The 21,893-nt window shown below is 36.3% G+C and overlaps 1 protein-coding gene across 1 annotated transcript in view; it reads right to left on the bottom strand.

Annotated features, from left to right (window-relative positions):
• ADAMTS19 (ADAM metallopeptidase with thrombospondin type 1 motif 19) overlaps positions 1-21,893 on the bottom strand; it is a 287,425-nt gene that overhangs the window by 54,674 nt on the left and 210,858 nt on the right. The window contains exons 17-18 of the mRNA XM_025388260.1: positions 10,004-10,161; positions 5,646-5,799 (exon numbers count right to left, since the gene is read on the bottom strand). Coding sequence (XP_025244045.1) covers positions 5,646-5,799; positions 10,004-10,161 — 312 coding nt within the window. The remainder of the gene's footprint in view (positions 1-5,645; positions 5,800-10,003; positions 10,162-21,893) is intronic.

Raw genomic sequence — 21,893 nt, 5'->3', positions numbered from 1 at the left:
TACCATCAGAGAATACTATAAACACCTCTATGCAAATAAACTAGAAAATCTAGAAGAAATGGATAATTTCCTAGACACTTACACTCTTCCAAGACTAAACCAGGAAGAAGTTGAATCCCTGAATAGACCAATAGCAGGCTCTGAAATTGAGGCAATAATTAATAGCCTACCAACCAAAAAAAGTCCAGGACCAGATGGATTCACAGCTGAATTCTACCAAAGGTACAAGGAGGAGCTGATACCATTCCTTCTGAAACTATTCCAATCAATAGAAAAAGAGGGAATCCTCCCTAACTCATTTTATGAGGCCAACATCATCCTGATACCAAAGCCTGGCAGAGACACAACAAAAAAAGAGAATTTTAGACCAATATCCCTGATGAACATCGATGCAAAAGTCCTCAATAAAATACTGGCAAACCGGATTCAGCAGCACATCAAAAAGCTTATCCACCATGATCAAGTGGGCTTTATCCCTGGGATGCAAGGCTGGTTCCACATTCGCAAATCAATAAACGTAATCCAGCATATAAACAGAACCAAAGACAAGAACCACATAATTATCTCAATAGATGCAGAAAAGGCTTTTGACAAAATTCAACAGCCCTTCATGCTAAAAACGCTCAATAAATTCGGTATTGATGGAACGTACCTCAAAATAGTAAGAGCTATTTATGACAAACCCACAGCCAATATCATACTGAATGGGCAAAAACTGGAAACATTCCCTTTGAAAACTGGCACAAGACAGGGATGCCCTCTCTCACCATCCTATTCAACATAGTGTTGGAAGTTCTGGCTAGGGCAATCAGGAAAGAGAAAGAAATCAAGGTTATTCAGTTAGGAAAAGAAGAAGTCAGATTGTCCCTCTTTGCAGATGACATGATTGTATATTTAGAAAACCCCATTGTCTCAGCCCAAAATCTCCTTAAGCTGATAAGCAACTTCAGCAAAGTCTCAGGATACAAAATTAATGTGCAAAAACCACAAGCATTCTTATACACCAGTAACAGACAAACAGAGAGCCAAATCAGGAATGAACTTCCATTCACAATTGCTTCAAAGAGAATAAAATACCTAGGAATCCAACTTACAAGGGATGTAAAGGACCTCTTCAAGGAGAACTACAAACCACTGCTCAGTGAAACAAAAGAGGACACAAACAAATGGAAGAACATACCATGCTCATGGATAGGAAGAATCAATATCGTGAAAATGGCCATACTGCCCAAGGTAATTTATAGATTCAATGCCATCCCCATCAAGCTACCAATGACTTTCTTCACAGAATTGGAAAAAACTGCTTTAAAGTTCATATGGAACCAAAAAAGAGCCCGCATCTCCAAGACAATCCTAAGTCAAAAGAACAAAGCTGGAGGCATCACGCTACCTGACTTCAAACTATACTACAAGGCTACAGTAACCAAAACAGCATGGTACTGGTACCAAAACAGAGATATAGACCAATGGAACAGAACAGAGTCCTCAGAAATAATACCACACATCTACAGCCATCTGATCTTTGACAAACCTGAGAGAAACAAGAAATGGGGAAAGGATTCCCTATTTAATAAATGGTGCTGGGAAAATTGGCTAGCCATAAGTAGAAAGCTGAAACTGGATCCTTTCCTTACTCCTTATACGAAAATTAATTCAAGATGGATTAGAGACTTAAATGTTAGACCTAATACCATAAAAACCCTAGAGGAAAACCTAGGTAGTACCATTCAGGACATAGGCATGGGCAAAGACTTCATGTCTAAAACACCAAAAGCAACGGCAGCAAAAGCCAAAATTGACAAATGGGATCTAATTAAACTAAAGAGCTTCTGCACAGCAAAAGAAACTACCATCAGAGTGAACAGGCAACCTACAGAATGGGAGAAAATTTTTGCAATCTACTCATCTGACAAAGGGCTAATATCCAGAACCTACAAAGAACTCAAACAAATTTACAAGAAAAAAACAAACAACCCCATCAAAAAGTGGGCAAAGGATATGAACAGACAGTTCTCAAAAGAAGACATTCATACAGCCAACAGACACATGAAAAAATGCTCTTCATCACTGACCATCAGAGAAATGCAAATCAAAACCACAAAGAGATGCCATCTCACACCAGTTAGAATGGCGATCATTAAAAAGTCAGGAAAGGACAGATGCTGGAGAGGATGTGGAGAAATAGGAACACTTTTACACTGTTGGTGGGACTGTAAACTAGTTCAACCATTATGGAAAACAGTATGGCGATTCCTCAAGGATCTAGAACTAGAAGTACCATATGACCCAGCCATCCCATTACTCGGTATATACCCAAAGGATTATAAATCATGCTGCTATAAAGACACATGCACACGTATGTTTATTGCGGCACTATTCACAATAGCAAAGACTTGGAATCAACCCAAAGGTCCATCAGTGACAGACTGGATTAAGAAAATGTGGAGGCTGAGGCAGGAGAATGGCGTGAACCTGGGAGGCGGAGCTTGCAGTGAGCCGAGATCGCGCCACTGCACTCCAGCCTGGGTGACACAGCGCGAGACTCCGTCTCAAAAAAAAAAAAAAAAAAAAAAAAAAAAAAAAGAAAATGTGGCACATATACACCATGGAATACTATGCAGCCATAAAAAAGGATGAGTTTGTGTCCTTTGTAGGGACATGGATGCAGCTGGAAACCATCATTCTTAGCAAACTATCACAAGAACAGAAAACCAAACACCGCATGTTCTCACTCATAGTTGGGAACTGAACAATGAGATCACTTGGACTCGGGAAGGGGAACATCACACACCAGGGCCTATCATGGGGAGGGGGGAGGGGGGAGGGATTGCATTGGGAGTTATACCTGATGTAAATGACGAGTTGATGGGTGCAGCACAGCAACATGGCACAAGTATACATATGTAACAAACCTGCACGTTATGCACATGTACCCAAGAGCTTAAAGTATAATAATAATAAAAAAAAAAGAATATATGGATGATATTTTTAAATGCCAAGGATAGATAAAGTGTTTGGTGACTATTCTCATTTGGCATTTAAAAATATCATCCATATATTCTTTATCTGTAGCCAGATATTCTCTTCTGAATGACAGACTTATATACCTAACTGCTTACTTGACATCACACTTAGATGTCCAACAAACATTTCAAATAAAACTCCTTCCTAATCCTGCTATTCCACAGACTTTCTTTTTTTTTTTTTCTTTGAAATGGAGTCTCACTCTGTCGCCCAGGCTGGAGTGCAGTGGCAGGATCTCGGCTCACTGCAGGCTCCACCTCCCGGGTTCACGCCATTCTCCTGCTTCAGCCTCCCGAGTACTTGGGCGTACAGGCGCCCACCACCACGCCCTGCTAATTTTTTGTATTTTTAGTAGAGATGGGGTTTTATCGTGTTAGCCAGGATGATCTCGATCTCCTGACCTTGTGATCCACCTGCCTCAGCCTGCCAAAGTGCTGCGATTACAGGCGTAAGACACTGTGCCTGGTCTTCCCCAGACTTTTCTATGTAAGGCAGTGGTGAATTAACCCTGCAGGTTGCTTGGCAAAAACCATCAGTCATCCTTGACATATCTCTTTCTCTCATGCTCCACATTTAGTCTATCAACATTATCTATTAGTTCTACTTTCAAAATATATATGGAACCTGACCATTTCCTCCCTCCTCTATTGCTACCACAGTGGTTCAACTATCATCTCTTTCCTGGATAATTGTAGTAACCTCTTGACTGATCACTCTACTTGTACCCTTTTTCTCTATTCACTGTACAATCAATTCAGAAACAGAAGTAACTTTTAAAAACATTAAGTCAGAATAAGTCACTCCTCTATTTAAACCTTCCAATAGCATCCTACATCATTCAGAGTAAAGGAAGGACATACAAGTATTCTTGCTATTCTTTGAGTATGCCAAGCTCTTCTCCTGCCTCAGGGCTTTTGCTTACAATGCTCTCTCCTTGTAGTTGGTGCCCACCCATATCCACTTCAGGTTTTTTAATTAGTGGGATCTTCTCATTGAGGACTTTTCTGACCACCATATTTAAAACTGCACCTACTGCTTCTCATCTTCCCAACTCCTATTTTCCCTCCTTGCTTTATTTTTATCCAGAGTATCGCAATTTGATACCATATTACTTACTTGCATGTTTGCTTTCTGTCTCTTCTCCCAAATCCACTCCCCCAAATCCAGTCACTGCACCTTCCCCACTTCTGCTGCAGCAACATTTTATGTGAACAGTTTATTTGCACAGAAAACAAAATAGATGGTTCACTTCTTTGCACACAATATATATGTATATATCATACTTTTGTATAATTGAATATTTTTTTCAGCATTAAAAGGAATCAGTTACTACAAGGCCATAGAAAATGTGTTCAGTGGAAATGAGAACTGAAATAATATACTGCTGATACAGATACAGATGGATACAGGTATAAATTGGAAATCTCATGACCTGAGATCCTGTGTTGGCTTTACTACTAACTGGTTCTATGAGCAACCACAATCTACCTAACCTGCAGGACACGATTATCTTATTGGTACAATAAAGGGATAGGATTAAGGATTATTATTATTTTTATTATTTTTGAGACCGAGCCTCTCTCCGTCACCCAGGCTGCAGTGCAGTGGTGTCATCATGGCTCACTGGAACCCCCACCTCCTGGGTTCAAGCAATTCTCATGCCTTAGCCTCCTGAGTACCTTGGATTACAGGTGTACCTTGGATTACCACCACACCTGGCTAAGGATTAAGTAATTTCTTATGGTCACATTTGATGCTGAACTAATTATGTTCTTTTGCCTCCTTAACCTGTAATATAAGACTGAAAATTAAAAAAACAAACTTGGAGCACAATTTCAGGATGCATTTATATGTATTGAAAATAGTGGTATACTTTTAAAAAAGAGCAAACTAAAGGAATTGGAAAATTACTTTCTTCACATGCTCTGTATACAGTTGGCCCTCAGTATCAACAGGCTTTGCATCCACAGATTCAACCACCTGCAGATCAAAACCTTCAGATATGAAAGTCTGCCTGTAGGTACTTTCCATCCCATGGCTGGTTGAATTGTGGATGTGGAACCAGCGGATTGAGAGGACTGACTGTGCTACATCATTTTATGTCAGGAACTTGAGCATCCTCAAATTTTGGTATCCACAGGAGGTCTTGGATACCATGAGCCTTGTGTAGTTAGCTTAAGTATGCAGACAACATAGAAGCCAGTTCAAGACTGTTCTTGTCAAATAACTCTTATGTTCAATTCAGGTCTGTAATTCTTGTGGGCAGGTGTACTTTGGAATTTAGAACTTTTAAGATTTCATAGAAATAACACAGTGCCTAAGTAGTACCTAACAATCTGAATGGTGTCTGGGGAGGCCCCTGTAAACAAATATATTAATACTTACATAATGTGATGCAAAGAGTAGTCATATTGAGATATGTAACAATCCTAAATAGCTGTTCTTCCATTCAAAGTAGTTCAGGTGTTTAGCCACTAAACATGTCACACAAAACTTTCAGTTTCTAACTCTTTATGGATTTTGGAATTGCAGATTAGGGATTTTGGATCTGTCTTAATTATCAGTGCTTAATCAGAAAACAACTGATGTTCTGGAAAGATACATGTTTAAAAATCCTTCACCTCCTCCACAAGTGGCATCGCAATCTTCCCAGCTTGTGTGTGTCCACATGAAGAGGGGCTCGGGTGCTTTAGAGCTCTGGTTTTCTGGAAGAGGGTCTGATGGGATAGTGTATTCATAGTGAAGACCATAATTCTGATCCTGAAACAGGAGCACCTATAGTATATAAAAATGATCAAGGCAGATGGGTCAGACTAGAGCACGTGCAATGTAAAGCATAAAATTAACAATATTGATACTTAAAATGCTCATTGCGTTTGTGCATGTCTTTTGTTGTTGTTGTCATTGTGGACATACCCTTCTCTTAATGCATACTAGAAATGTGACATTATTCTTAAATGGTGATATAGGCATGCTTTTGAAAAGACTGGAGATTTGTACTTACCTCCATGCTAAAAACATCTTGAAGAAAAGTTCATTTGAGTGAGGTCAGAAATACTAGATCATTTTCTTTCAATCTGATGGACTAGACAGTTTCCCAAAGCATAGTACATGTATAAGATGACTTTAGTTGGGGGTGGGCAAAAGTGGCGGCAGGAGTATGTGTCCTATCAAATATCAAGGTGTGACCCAAAATCTAATACCAAATGTAGAGCAAAAGATGGACAGGAAGTCGCTGAGTCAAAAGAGGAAGAGGATAGATGACTTCCGAGATCACTGAACTTCATAAAGGCAGAGAATTTCTAAGCAAACCGGAGGACAAGAATTTCATTCCATGTATGCTTACAGTTAACCTTTAATTTTAGCAAGGTTACTGATTTTCTACTTGTAGTATATATTGTTTTCTTTGAAGTTAAATTTATGTTACATGAACTTTTAATATTAACTTAATAATTGTACACTTATGTACATATATATAAACAGTTCAATAAACCATAAAAATACATGAAAATGACTGAACATTGGGCTATACATTGGACTGCACTATATTCAGGGACCATGTCTGTTTTGTTCTCTACTCATTCCCAGTGCCAGGCTCAGAACTGGATAGTGTGGCCACTTGTACATAAATACACCCACCCCCTCCCCCACATACACACATATTTTAATGAAAGATTTAAGGAGTATATATATGTATTTCTTTATGCATCCATTTTTAGAAAATATGTCAAGCAATTCCATGGAATATATCACTTCTATGGATCTGAGGACTTTGGAAACAATCTGTATAATATAATATGATACATTAAAAAACATGTACCCACATTTTAAAATTATGATAAATTATTAAGGAACTTTATTTAGTATTTTACTGGCATCAAGGTAGTTGTAATGATAGGTAATGCAGAGTTGACACTCCATAAGAAAATTGAAATGGGCCTAGGTTTAAGTATCTGAAGATTTTTATTATATTTTCTTTCCTTCTTTTCCTCAGAGTTTTGTTCAGTACATCAACAGAATGCCTAAGATGTATTTTGATGTGTGGATTGGGAGACTAGTGTGTCAACTTTATAAATAACTGCATCTATAAAAACAGTAATTTTTAGTTCACAAATGCATAACATATACAGTGTACTAGTTCTAAGTATATCATTGTACTTATTTTGGCTTAAATATGTCATTTGATGCTGCCGATTATAAGTGACTTTCAGCCTAATGAGTTTATAAAGACAGAGAGTTTAAATGAGTTTTTAAAAAATGACATATCTTGTTTATGACTATCCCCAGACTATTATTAATACATAGTTTTTAAATGGATGGAATGAACATGTAAATACCAGCTATTTGTCAACTTATTTAATCACATAAAAATGTGTCTATTTTTCCTAATAAACTACCTTTTCATTGATAGAACTTTAGATTGTCCTTGAATATCTAATGCCACTTAAAACAGAGACATTGGCTACAAAACCATTAGCTTTTTCTTAAACCATTTGAATTTGGCAGTATTCTTTGCAAAAAGGAAAGTGTGACCACGTTACAGTTGAGGGGCACATGTTGAAGCATGGCAGCAGAAGGGATTGCCTTTCAAAATTCAGTACAGTCCTTCAATCTGTAATAGTCATTAAAGAAAAAATATCTTAGAAGTGCAGTTTCCCTTGGATTACTGAATAAATCCAGGTCACATAGATGCCTTCTTTTAGACATAGTTCACTGACTTTAATTATGCTTCATGCTTCCAGGAAAAACCTTGGTAATTACCAGTTAGATTAAGGATTCTGCAGCAAGGAATCTCCCTCCACCCAACACTAAGGTCTCACATATAGTGTTTTCAAATTCTGAATTAGAAGCTTAGTAAAGAAGCCTTCGTCTTACACCATAAGATAAAAACAGGGGAGGTTACCCTTATTAAAGGCAGGCAACACGATGGCATTTTATGCAATACAATCATTAAACATATGTTTGCTGTTGATACTGTTATTATAAGTGACCAAATGGAATGAAACAGCTATTGTTCATACAACATTTGTTTCTTCATTTTATATTCTCTCTCTAGATGGCATAAGGCAGAGAGTAGGGTTTGCAGCTGAAATTAAATAATAGGATCCAATGGGACTGTGAAGAGATGTACAAAATGATTATTCAAAGTATACTTACATTTATGATTTAAGGCAGTTTGGTGTGAAGAACTTGGATCTAAGCTTTGGATCCAAGTTCTTTGGACCTCTATGTCAGTGAGATAGCAGAGAAGAGTGATTAATACCTAGTTTTTTACAGCTAAATAACTTATTGGATAACACTGAGCACATTGATTAACTTTTCTCATATTTAATTCTTTTTAATCTGTAAGCTAGAGTAATAATAATACATATTACACAGGATGATTTGGGGGATTAAATGCCATAATGAACGTAAAGTACTTTTGGATAATGTCTAATTCTTAGTCCGCAATGAATGATAGATATTATTATTATTCTGATTTGGAATAGAAGGTACACACACCACTCACTTTGCTCCCTTTATTTCTGTTGGTAAAGCATATTGATTGCAGTTATATAGAACCTTGTAATTTAAAATGTGGTTTGTGGACCAGTAGCAGCAGTATCACGTGGAAGGTGGTGAAAAATACAGATTTTAGATCCTGCCCCAAATCAAATTAATCAGACTATGCATTTTAGTAAGAATCCCAGGTAATCTGCAGGCACACTAAAGCAGGAGAAGCAAATGGGCCAATATATGATGTGAACCTGTGGCTCTTAGATTAGCAACACACATGTCTCCAATTGAAGACAAATGCATCTTAAATCGTGTGGCGATATTAAATAATGCAGCACATCATGCTCCAAATAAACAGTCAATTGATAGTGTTTTAGAGTTGTTTTATGTGTGGACTTAAGGAGGTATTGAAGTGTCTGAATTTTAGACTTTGTTTTGCCATTAGGATAGAAAACTCACACCAGCTGTGTAGTCAGTCATTTGGCTCATGTGCCATTAGCACACACTGCCATAATCAAGGTCAAAAGGGGCCCATGAACCTGCCACCAGCCTGGACAGAATTCCATCATCCTGATTCTTTCTCTTCAAATGCTAAACTACTTATATCCAGTTTTTTGTTTTGTTTTGTTTTGTTTTGTTTTGTTTTTGTGAGACGGGGTCTCCCTCTGTCACCCAGGCTGGAGTGCAGTGGCTCCATCTCTGCTCACTACAACCTCCACCTCGCGGGTTCAAGCAATTCTCCTGCCTCAGCCTCCTGAGTAGCTGGGATTACAGGCATGTGCCACCATGCCCGGCTATTTTTTTGTTCTGTTTTTAGTACAGACAGCGTTTCAGCATGTTGATCTGGCTGATCTCAAACTCCTGACCTCGTGATCCGCCTGCCTCAGACTCCCGAAGTGCTGGGATTACAGGCGTGAGCTACCACGTCTGGCCTATATCCAGTTTTTTACTAATGGTAATGAAGCTTGTCATCCCAGACATTCAAATTTTCATAATTCTTTACAAAAATCCATTAATAACAGGGTGATTGGGAGCATTGTTAGATATATTTATCAAATTCCTTCTCTCAGGTAGAATGACATTTTACCTAAGGTTTTTATGCAGAGTCAGATAATGGCCATTCATATATATATAAAACGGTGTGATTTGCATGCAATATTATAGTACTTTCTTTATAGACATCCTCTTCAGTTAGTAAATGTATGTTTTTAGGAAAAAGGGGTTTCTTTGGATTCCCTGTCATCCATCTGTACTTTGCATCTGTAAATTCCCTAAAACATCTTGCTCCTCCTGTAATAATTGCTGTTTTTAGATATCATGAATTAAAACACATTTTACAAAACCTCTAAAAAATCCACTTTTAAAATAATTTTAAATGTCTGTGTGACAATTCAAATCTGAAAAAGATTAGAGGAAGTGCACTGGGAATGTCCCTTTCCTTGAGAAGTTGATTATGCCATGTTATCAATTCATTCCCTCATACCAGGAGATGTAAAGGTGCTGTAGTAGGACCTTTGGCAGAGATCTTCTCCCAGAGGCCTCGTCTTACATAATGAACAGTAGTTCCAGCTAAATTGAAGGCTCCAGAGTGTTCAATCTTCCAGTCACTATTGATAGACTGTTTGCCAGCATCTCGGAGAGCTATAAAGAGGTTCAAAAATATAATGAGTATTAACATGTCAGCCTCATTGATCAATATCCACTATAAACTATTTTGTTGAAACTAGTCCATTTATTTACAAACAAATGGATCAACATTCCCTGATGTAAAACTCGAGGCAGCTCTTTTTAGGAAAAGTCTGCAATCACGGCAGATGCTGTAAGCTCTCCTGTCCTGAAATTGTCCGTAACTATATAGCCATATTTATCTTTACCTTCCCTAATGTCCTTGGACCCTTGATGTATATACTCCTTATTTTGGTCCTTAATCATTTATTCTTTAACACATTACTATATTCAGGCTATGTGTATCTATTTAGTCTATCCAGTGATCCTATGAGCATTGTGAATACTGGCTTTACATCTCATACATGCTCTGTCTCTCCTATGCCCATCCAGAAAAGTATGTGATTAAAGAAGGATCATTAAGCAGCACATTAATTAACAGATTAAAATGGCAGGGTTATATGCATTATAAAACAATTCAAAGATAATATGTTGGATTTAAAAACAGACCCAGGACTTTTTAACATGTTTGTGATTTGCTATGAACAAGAATGGAAGATAATGTTATTTCTCACCCACAAACAACTATCATCTGTATAGGATTTTTACCGAATAATTCTGTTTACATAATTTTTTTCTCTTTTTGAGCTAATCTGTGTACAATCTAAATAAGATTAATGACATAGAAATGAGATGTCATGGTTACCATTTTACATCAAATTTTTAAAATATTTTCCTTGAAATGATTTTGTGTTTAAAGTTTTAAACTCTTCCATACAACTTTACTGTCTTTCCTAAAGACATGTACATGAGGATTCATTGAAGGCTATGTCAAAATTATATGAAAACATTTTGATAACTTAAGCCAATAAATCCTGCTAGTTATTATTTAGGCCAATCTCCAAGTATTAGATATCTGAAAATTTCCAAGTTTTATCTTGTAAATAATGTTTAAATAAATATGCTACATACTAATTATGTGTATATCTGAATGTTTCCCTTAGATATCCAGATTTGGAATTACAATAATAAATAAATTGAACATTTAAAGATTTTGAAAAACAGTTTCAAAGTAATTTTCATAGAGGTTGCATCAATTTATACTTCCATAATAGTGACTGAGAGTGCTTATTTCTGAGCACATCATTGAAAGTAAGTTTCTCTTACATAATACAGAATCATGATTGAATAATTACTTATCTAGCATCAACTATAACTCAGGCAACATTCAAAGTTCTGGAACCCCCAAAGTGAACAACATGTATATGTTCTCTGTCCTCATGGAACTTACACTCTAACTGCAGAGCCAGACATTAAACAAGTTACGTAGGCAACTGACTACAACATGCTGATACTTGCGCGGCAGAGTTGAGAGAGGCTCTTCTGAGGGACGTTATTTACTGAGGAAGTTAGTAAAGGGAAATAAGGGAAGCAGAGAAAGGGCATTCTAGACTAAGGGAGCCATACATGGAAAGGACTTAAAGCTCACCGCAGCTTGACCAGGACCAGGAGACCCATGTGCATGAAGTCAAACATGCTGAAGCAGATTATGAAGGAAGGAGGCTTGAGAAATGAGGACTAGCCAGACCAGAGAGGCCTTGTTAGTATTTTGAGTTTTCCTAAGAAAAAAATGTAATGGCTGGTGTGATGGCTCACACCTATAATCCCAGCACTTTGGGAGGTCAAGGTGGGCAGATGGCTTGAGTTTACAAGTTCGAGACCAGTCTGGACAACATGGCGAAACCCCATTTCTACAAAATATACAAAAATTAGCTAGGTATGGTGGTGTCCCCCTGCAGTCTCAGTGACTTGGGAGGCTGAGGTGGGTGGGTCGCTTGAACCTAGGAGGCGGAGGTTGCAGTAAGCTGAGATCATGCCACTGCACTCTAGCCTGGGCAACAGAGCCAGACATGGTCTGGGAAAAAAAAAAAAAAAGAAAAGAAAGTAAAACTTTAAAATATTTTGAAAAATATTCTGTGGAAAATGGGCTGGTATAGGGTAAATTTACACAGGGAAGATAAGATATAACACTAACATAGTAACCGAACTGAAAGTAATGGTGGCTTGGATTAAGGGAATGGATGAAAATAACAAGATTTATTTAGGAGAAAAATGGACAGAACATGGTAATGAATTGGTTATCCTGGGTAAATGGAAGTGTGAAGTATGCTGCCAGGGTTCTAGGATGAGAAAACAGATGGGTTATGATGGCAAATAATGAAATGGTAAAAACTGTCAAAAGAACATAGCTGAGGAGCAATAACAGAAATTAACTTCGTTGTTGAGACGGAGTCTCACTCTGTCACCCAGGCTGGAGTGCAGTGGCCCGATCTTAGCTCACTGCAACTTCTGCCGCCCAGATTCAAGCAATTCTCCCTGACCCAGCACCCCGAGTACCTGGGATTACAGGCTCGCTCCCACCACCACTCCCAGCTAATTTTTGTATTTTTAGTAGATACAGGGTTTCGTCATTTTGGCTAAGCTGGTCTGGAACTCTTGACCTCGGGTGATCTGCCCACCTTAGCCTTCCAACGTGCCATAATTACAGGCATGAGCCACCGTGCCGGGCCCAATCTAGATTTCTTAAAGGATCTATTTTTATTTCTATTGAACTTTATATTTTTTTCATTTAGATAATGCTAAATTGATAAAATAATTCATGATTTTTCTTAAAAGGTAAATTATTTCCTGATTTTCATTAAAGTCTGTTAAGTATTTTGAGGAATCTTTTTGGCCTAGATATGTACTGTGGTCGGTACAATTCCATTTTTTTCTTCTGTATTTCAGTACATTTTTAGGGCACAATATAAAGAAATATTTCTGGAAAATCCCTAATTAAAATGCCTTTAAAAATCCTGGGGGTCGCTAGAGTATATTTAGGCTCAATTGGTATTTTTGAAATTCAGCATTCTCCAGAAAATGGCACACACATGTACCTTCAAATCCATACCATTTAATAGCAGCCTCACATAAAGAATCAATACTTTAGGTATGTATGTTTCTTGTTTTTTGTTTTTAATTCGTTAATTTAAAAAATGTGATTTTAGAAATCATACTCTTCACCATGATTGAATAACTAAAACTGTATTAGCTCTCCTACTGTAAATAACTAGAAAATTAGACAATGTATAAAACAGCTGTTCTCAGATGCTGGGTAAATAACAACAGAGAACTGTAATCCCTAAGAGAAGACCAAATGATTTGATCTCTAAAAGTGCTTGGCTTTCTGCTTGAAAATATTTACCAGACCCCCTGACTGAGAGGTAGAACCCACACAGAGCACAGATGATGAGGGCAAGGGCTTCAGTGAGTTGAGGACACAGAGAATAGAGTTCAAATTGGCTAAAGCAGCTGAAAAGATTTTATTGAACACACAGTCTTTAGTGGAGAACAAAAGAAGGCTACATATAAGAAACAATGTTAAACTAATCCTAGAGCAAAGGCTACTTTCGATGCATACTGACAAAGCTTTTAAAAAACCTCAAGAAGTTAAGCTGATCTGCAAATAAGTTAACTGTCCAGCAAAATGAAACTCAATACTCAATAGTAAATAACAAAATACAGTCTTTCAGCAATGTCACATTCATAATATCCAACATCCAACCAAAAAGTATTAGGTATGGGTAAAAGTCAGGGATTGCAATCTTCATAATCAGTGGAAAAATCAGCCAATAAAATGAGATCTAAATAATAGCGATGACAGAATTTGTAGACCAAGGAATTTTTTTTTTTTTTCTGAGATGGAGTCTCATTCTGTCACCCAGGTTGGAGTGCAGTGGCGCCATCTTAGGTCACTGCAACCTCTGCCTCCTGGGTTTAAGCAATTCTCCTGCCTCAGCCTCCTAAGTAGCTAGAATTACTGGTGCCTGCCACACGCCTGGCTAATTTTTGTATTTTTAGTAGAGACAGGGCATCGCCATGTTGGCCAGGCTGGTCTCGAACTTCTGACCTCAACTGATCTGCCTGCCTCGCCCTCCCAAAGGGCTGGGATTACAGGTGTGAATCACTGTGCCCGGCTGACCAAGATTTTTGAAGAGCTATTGTATGTTCGGTATGCACAATAATTCAAAGAAAAATATGTAATATTGAAGAATAATGGAAACTATGAAAAATAAATCAAATTTCACAGAATAAATTTATAAAATAGAAATAGAAAACAATATATATAACTGTAATGATAAAGTCACAGAATGGAAAAATATACATAATATCTGTAATGATAAATTCCCTGAACAGATTTACAAACATTTTAGATATTGCAAAAGTCGTCTGTGAACTTGAAGGAAAGCTAATATAATAGAAACTAACTGGATTCTAAAAATAAAACAGGCTAAAAAAATGAACAGACCATAACTGTCCCATGGGAAACACCTGGTAGAGTAACATATGTGTAGCTAGAATTCCAGAAATGTGGGTGGGGGCATACAAATTATTTGAAGACATTGTGCTCAAAATTGTTTCCAACTTTGATACAGTCTACAAACCTATGAATCTAAAAAATGCAATGGAATCTAAGCCAACTAAGCATAAAGAAAGCCATACAATGTACATTATAATCAAACTGCTGGAATCCAATAATAGGGATAACAATCTTGAAAGTGCCTAGAGAGAAAAAAGCACATTAAAACAGGGGTAAAAGATTTAACAATTCACTGGATATACCATCAGAACTAACACAAGCCAGAAGACAATAAAATATCACATTTAGAGAGAGAAAACAAAGCAAAATATATATATATATATATATATATATATATATATATAATTCTATATCCAGTGAAAATATCCTTCAGAGATGAAGGCAAAGTAAACACATATTCAGACAAACAAAAATTGAGAAATGTCAGCAGACTTACTCCATAAAAAAAATTAAAGAATGGTCTTCAGGCTGAAATAAAATGGTTCAAGATGGAAAGAGGTGTCTATAAGGAAGGAAGGAAGGAAGGAAGGAAGGAAGGAAGGAAGGAAGCTGATACTGGTAAATGTATAAAAAATTTATATTATTTTTAGTATAACTGGGGCAAAATGATTACAATGTATTTTGTTGTTTAAAATATAGGTAGAATTAAACTGATAATAGGAAATGTGAAAGTAAGATGCATAATAGCAAAAAGAAGGGAAAAAGAGGAGTATACTGTTTTAAGGAGCTTACATTATATATAAAATGGTATAAATAATTTGTAAGGAGGCTGTAATAAGTTAAACATACATACTGTAAATGCTACACAATGCATTAAAAATATAAAGTAAGAATTATAGCTAATAAGCAAGTAAAGACGACACTGGAATAGTAAAAAGTGTACTCAATCCAACAGAAGCCAGAGAAAAAGGAACAAAGGAATTAAGAAGAGATAGAACAAACAGAAAACAAATTCAATATGGCCAAAATTCTATTATGTTTAAGTGGACTAAGGACATTGGTTAAGAGACAGATTGTCAGGCTAAAGAAGATGAAAAATCTCACAGTATTCAATGAGCTTTAAAAATACATAGGTTAAAACAAGCTGGGCACGGTGGATCACGCCTGTAATCCCAGCACTTTGGGAGGCTGAGGCGGGCAGATCATGAGGTCAGGAGATCGAGACCATCCTGGCTAACACGGTGAAACCCTGTCTCTACTAAAAATACAAAAAATCAGCTGGGCGTGGTGGCGGGCGCCTGTAGTCTCAGCTACTCGGGAGGCTGAGGCAGGAGAATGGCATGAAGCTGGGAGGCAGAGCTTGCAGTAAGCTGAGATTGTGCCACTGTACTCCAGCCTGGGTGACAGAGCGAGACTCTGTCTCAAAAAAAAAAAAAGGTTAAGATGAAAAGAATGAAAAAAGATGTAGCATGCAACACTAAATATAAAAAAAATGGATTTAATGATTTTTTTTTTTTTTTTTTTTTGAGATGGAATTTTGCTCTTGTTGCCTAGGCTGGAGTTCAATGGTATGATCTCAGCTCATTGCAACCTACACCTCCCAGGTTCAAGCGATTCTCCTGTCTCAGCCTCCCAAGTAGCTGAGATTATAGGCACATGCCACCACACCTGGCTAATTTTTGTATTTTTAGTAGAGATGGGGTTTTATCACATTGGTCAGGCTGGTCTTAAACTCCTGACCTCAGGTGATCCACCCACCTTGGCCTCCCAAAGTGCTGGGATTACAGGCGTGAGTTACCGTGCCTGGCCAATGGCCATATAATTAATGGATACCATGGACAAGGGCAAGAAATATTTTGAGATTTAAAAAATGGCATGTGTTTTTAAAGGTCATTAAGATTAAAATTAATTAAATTTAAAATTTTAAAATGACATAACATTTGTTAAGTAGACTTAACAATCCTAAGCGTATGCTAAATTATCAAAATGCATGAAGCAAAACTGACATAATTGAAAAGAGACAGAAAAATCCATAATTTTAGTTGAAAATTTCAATACTTTCCTTAACTGAAGAAAAGATGAGTATCAGTAAAAATATAGAAGACCTGAACCAAACACACCTAATTGATATTTAGAGATTATACTCAGCAATTGTATTAATAGAATACAAATTTTTTCAAGTATAAATGGGTCACTGGCCAATAGATGCCATAAGTTATAAAAGAGGCCTCAATTGAAATTATACTGAATATATTCTCTTACCAGAACAGATTTAAACTAAAAATTAATAACAATATATCTATTTTAAAAAATAAAAATATTTAGAAAGTAAACAATCCATTTATAAGTAACTCATGAATCAAAGTAGAAATCATGGTGCTAATATGAAAATCTTTTGAACTAAGACTATATTGTAGAATACAACTAAAGCAGTGGTTAGAGGGAATCCTATAGCTTTAAATTGTCACATTAGCAAAGAAGAAAGCAATAAAATTCATGATCTAAGTTTCTACCTTAAAATGGTAGAAAAAAATAAATATAAACCCAATGTAAATAGAAGCAAGAAATTAATAAAGGGCAGATGTCAATTAAATAGAAGTAAATTAATAATAGGGGTAATCATTAACACCAAGAGTTGGTTATTGGAAAATATCAAATAACTGATAAAACATTAGCTTATCTAAGAAAAATAGACACAAACTAAAAACATTAGAGATAAGTGACAAGATATTATTCTTAGAGGTATTATAATATAATAAGGAAATACTATAAACAAGCTTAAACCAATGAATTTGACAAGGTAAGGGAATTACTTTCTTAAAGATATCAGTTACCAAAATTGACACAAAAAGAAAAAGAATATCTGAATAGCCATATATATAATATATATATAAGAATATCTGAATAACCATATATGTATATATATATAGTGTGTATATATTTGTGTGTGTGTGTGTGTGTGTGTAGATTTGTACTTGCACATGCCAACCAACTTAGTAACCATGTAAGTCTTGAGAACCCTGAACTTCACAGTTAAGGTAAATTGGTGCTGCAAACCCATGTGAGGATTTGATTTGCCTTATAAATTCTCAAGAAAATTGATTTTCTACTTCCACTTAGTACTAAAGTTAATATAGATACAGTTTCTTTTTTCCACCTTTTGTGGTGCAATTTCTATCTCTCCACCACAGTGAAGCTATAACCTGGTGTTCTTGCTTTATGCAGGGCTCTCCTACTAGAGCTCACACTTTGTAAAGGCCTTGGGTTTTGTTTTCTGTCCACAGAGTCCCTGTAGCTCTCAAAGTCTAAACCTGCTTACCAGAATCAGGTATAGGTGGGTCTTCAGAGTCAGCCTAATTCTCTGGCTTCCTGTTCTCACTTTGTTTTTGGTATGTAAGGGTTCTTTAATTTCTTTCCAGTTCAGAGGTGTTAAGGATTAAACATTGGTGCCCTCCCCCTAAATTCATGTTAAAACCCTACTCCCTAATGTGATCTTATTAGGAGGTGGAGTCTTCGGGAGGTAATTAGGATTAGATGAGGTCATGAGAGTGAAGTCTTCATGAATGGGATTAGTGTTCTTATAAGAGTCCCAAGAGAGCTTGTTTCCTCTCTCTCTCTGCCATGTGAAGACACAGCTAGAAGTCAGCAGTATGCAATTCAGATGGAGGGCCCTCACCAGAAGCCCACCATGCTGGCACCCTTGATCTCACACTTCTGGCCTCCAGAACTGTGAGAAATAAATTTCTGTTGTTTATAAGCCACAAAGTCCATGGCACTTTGTTACAGCAGCCCAAAGTGACTACATGACAGGTACATTATAAAAAGTTTTTTTTCTTTTGAATTTTGCTCATTTTAATATTTTTTAATGAGAAGTTGTCCATAGTGCCTTACATACAAAACTGCATGGAAGGTAAGTAGACGCATATGACCTTCTCGACATTTTTTAAAAAACTCGTGAGCTGCAATGATTTTGCAAAGATACAACATAGATCTATCTGAAATATTTTCCAGTTTAGGCTTTTTGATAAATTACTAACAAGACAATAATGCCACAGTCTTCAGAAAAGCAAATAATAATTGCCATTAAGAATACAGTTCAAAGAAGGGATGATGAAAAACAATAATTATATTGGGAAGGGATTAATTATCTCTATAAAATAATGTAAGTTTGACGTAGACAGGTTAATTTGTTTAAGAATGATCAGTTTGCCAAGGTTCTATTTTCTTTTCTTTTTGCTAAAGCTATTTCAAGATGAATATTTCCAATGACTTCCTTCCTATGCCCAAAGGAGCCTTTAGGAAATGTGATTTATGAAGTGCATCTATTTGCCAAGTCTCTAGGACTGAAATCTGTGATTTTAACACAGTGGCATTTCTTCTTTACTCCAAATTTGCCCCTCATCCATGCGTCCCACATTAGTAAGTGTTACTATTACTTGCCAGAAACCTAGAAGTCATCCTTGAATTTTTATCCTCTATCAACACACATCTATTTTTCAGCAAGTTCCATCAGTTCAACCTCTTCAACGTCTTTGGAAGCTACTGGGTGTTTCCTATTTCTATTCTTTCGCTAGGTTTATGCAACCGGTCTCTTTGCCTCCAAGAATGTGTGCTCCAAGGCACTCTTCCTCTGATTCATCAGAGGTGAATTATTTTTTCTGAGTTAGCAAGTAAAGAAATGTGCTCTTGAATAAACATGGTAACATACTAGTATTTCCAACATTGATTTAATCTCCAAAGCAGCATTCAGTCTGTTTAGGGGCATAGATAGTGTTTCTTTCTACAAGTAAAAGACCCTGCCCACTTGGGCCTAAGGCTAATCACAAGGAGAATTTACAGTAACTAACTGAGACAGATACGTGATTCAACTTTTAAACTAAGTGGTCTTTTAAAAACAAAGAGTGATTGGAGACTTATGTTTAGAGGTCACTAACAGAGAAAAATGATGGGATTTAGTACAATTGGAGACAACGAGTAGAGAAGAAAACAGTCATTTTGTGATTTATACCCTTCTGAGTTAATTCTATACAATTAGTTGATCACCCTGGTTTAAAAGGGGAAAAAGAGGTTATATGGGAGAAGTTTAAAGAAAATGTGTTTAAATATGACATGTACTTTTAAATCACACGTGTTGCATGGAAGACAATTACTTAAAATAATAAAACTAAATAGGAGGCAGCATGGTTCAGTGCCTAAGAACCCAGATGCTATCCCTAGACACCTCGGGTTCAAATCTAGGTTCACAGCTTCTTAGATGTATAACCTTGGGCAAGAAATTTAAAGTTTCTGTCACTCTATTACCAGATTTTAAAAATTGGGAAATTAATAATGCCTACTTCATAGAGGGATTCTGAGGATTTATGGATATATGTAATGCACTGGCCTATACTAAGTGTGAAACATCTTTTTCTTAAACAAATTCACTCAAAAAGTCTGTAATTTCCTGTGTGCCAGACTTTGATTTAGCTATTGTAGACAAAAGAACAAAATGCCTTCAAAAATTAACAATGGAGATTGACTTTAGAAAAGCAAGAATTTGAACAAATAAAAAAATCAGATAAGGATAAGTGTAATACAGAAAATAAAGCAGGACAATGTAATAGAGAGTGGCTTGGTTAGAGGTCAGTGTACACGGAGAAAAAGTAATAATTTTGAGTAACTGAAATGATTTCCTGATGCATCACACTAGAGCAGTTAAGAAAGTGAAGGATCAAGGAGGACTCTCAGTTTTGACATGAACTACTGGATAGGAATTAATGAATATGATGAGCTGAATAACAACCCCCCCGATATCTATCTATGTTCTTAAAAGATATAATATCATATAAAATATCTTCTCTGACCACAAAGGGATGAGATTAGAAATCAAGAACAGAAACAGAAAATGCACAGATTTGTAGAAATTAAACAACATACTATTTAACAACCAATGCAACAATGAAAAAAAAATCGAATCAGGAATTAGAAATTATCTGGAGACAAATGAAAACTCAACATGCCAAAGCCAAACCTTATGGGACACAGCAAAAGTTTTTCTAGGGAGAAAATGTATACCTATAAACCCTTACATTAAAAAAGAAAAAAGATCTCAAATTAACAACAAAACTTAACCATGTAAGAAACTGGAAAAACAACAAACTGAACCCCAAACTAGTAGAAGAAAGCAAATAAGATTAAAGATAAGTGAAACGTAGAATAGAAAACAATAGAGAAAAATCAACAAAACTAAAAGATAGTTCTTTGAAAAAATCAACAAAATTAACAAGTCTTTAGCTAGACTGACTAAGGGAACAAAAGAAAAGACAAGACTCAAATTACTAAAATTAGAAATGAAAGTGGGGATGTTATAATCAATGCTATGGAAATAAAAAGGATTATGAGAGTACTATAAACAACTGTATGACCATAAATTAGATAACCTAGATGAAATGTGCACATTTCCCAAAACAAAACCTACAAAAGTGAATCACGAAGAAAGAGAAATCATAAATAGAACGATAATTAGCAAGGAGATTAAATCAGTAATCAAAAATCAAAAGCCCTGGACAAAACAGCCTTTTTGTATGGTTTTAGGTAAAGGTCCAACTTCATTTTTCTACATGTGGATATCTAGATTTCCCAGCACCACTGGAAAAAAATGACTGTCCTTTCTCAGTTGAATGGTCTTGGTACCCTTGTTGAAAATCATTTGAATATATATATATATTCCTGAACTTCCTATTCTTTTCCATTGGTTTAAATGTCTGTCTTTATGCCAGGATCATACTGTTTTAATTGACGTAGCTTTGTAGAAAGTTTTACTATCAGAAAGTTTGCATCTCCCAGCTTTGTTCTTTTTCAGGATTGGTTTGACTATTCAGGGTCACTTCTGTATGTAAAATTTCATATGAATTTTAAAATGGGTTTTTGTATTCCTTCAAAAGATTTCATTGAAATGTGAATGTACTTAATGCCACTGAATTCACTGAACTTGACACTTAAAAATAGCTGTGACGGTAAATTTTATGTGATATATATTTTACAATAAAAAATTTTATTGAGGGGGGAAAAGATACCCATATCCTAATCCTTGGAACCTATGAATGCTACTGCTATGGTCTGAATATTTGCGTCCCCCTCCTAAAATTTATATGTTGAAATACTAACCCCAAGTTAGAAGCATTAGAAGGTGGAATCTTCTGAGAAGTGACTAGGTCATAAGAGCTCTGCCCTTATAATTGGGATTAGTGTCCTTATCCCAGAGAGCTAGCTAGCCCCTTCCACCATGTGAGGACACAGCGAGAAGATGCCATCTATAAATCAGGAAATGAGCCCTTAAAGGGCACCAACTCTATTAGTGCCTTGATCT

The sequence above is a fragment of the Theropithecus gelada genome, chromosome 6, assembly GCF_003255815.1.
Source record: "Theropithecus gelada isolate Dixy chromosome 6, Tgel_1.0, whole genome shotgun sequence".
Classification (NCBI taxonomy): Eukaryota; Metazoa; Chordata; class Mammalia; order Primates; family Cercopithecidae; genus Theropithecus; species Theropithecus gelada.
The sequence above is the reverse complement of the archived record's forward strand: the minus strand, read 5'-3'. Positions and strand labels throughout refer to the sequence as shown.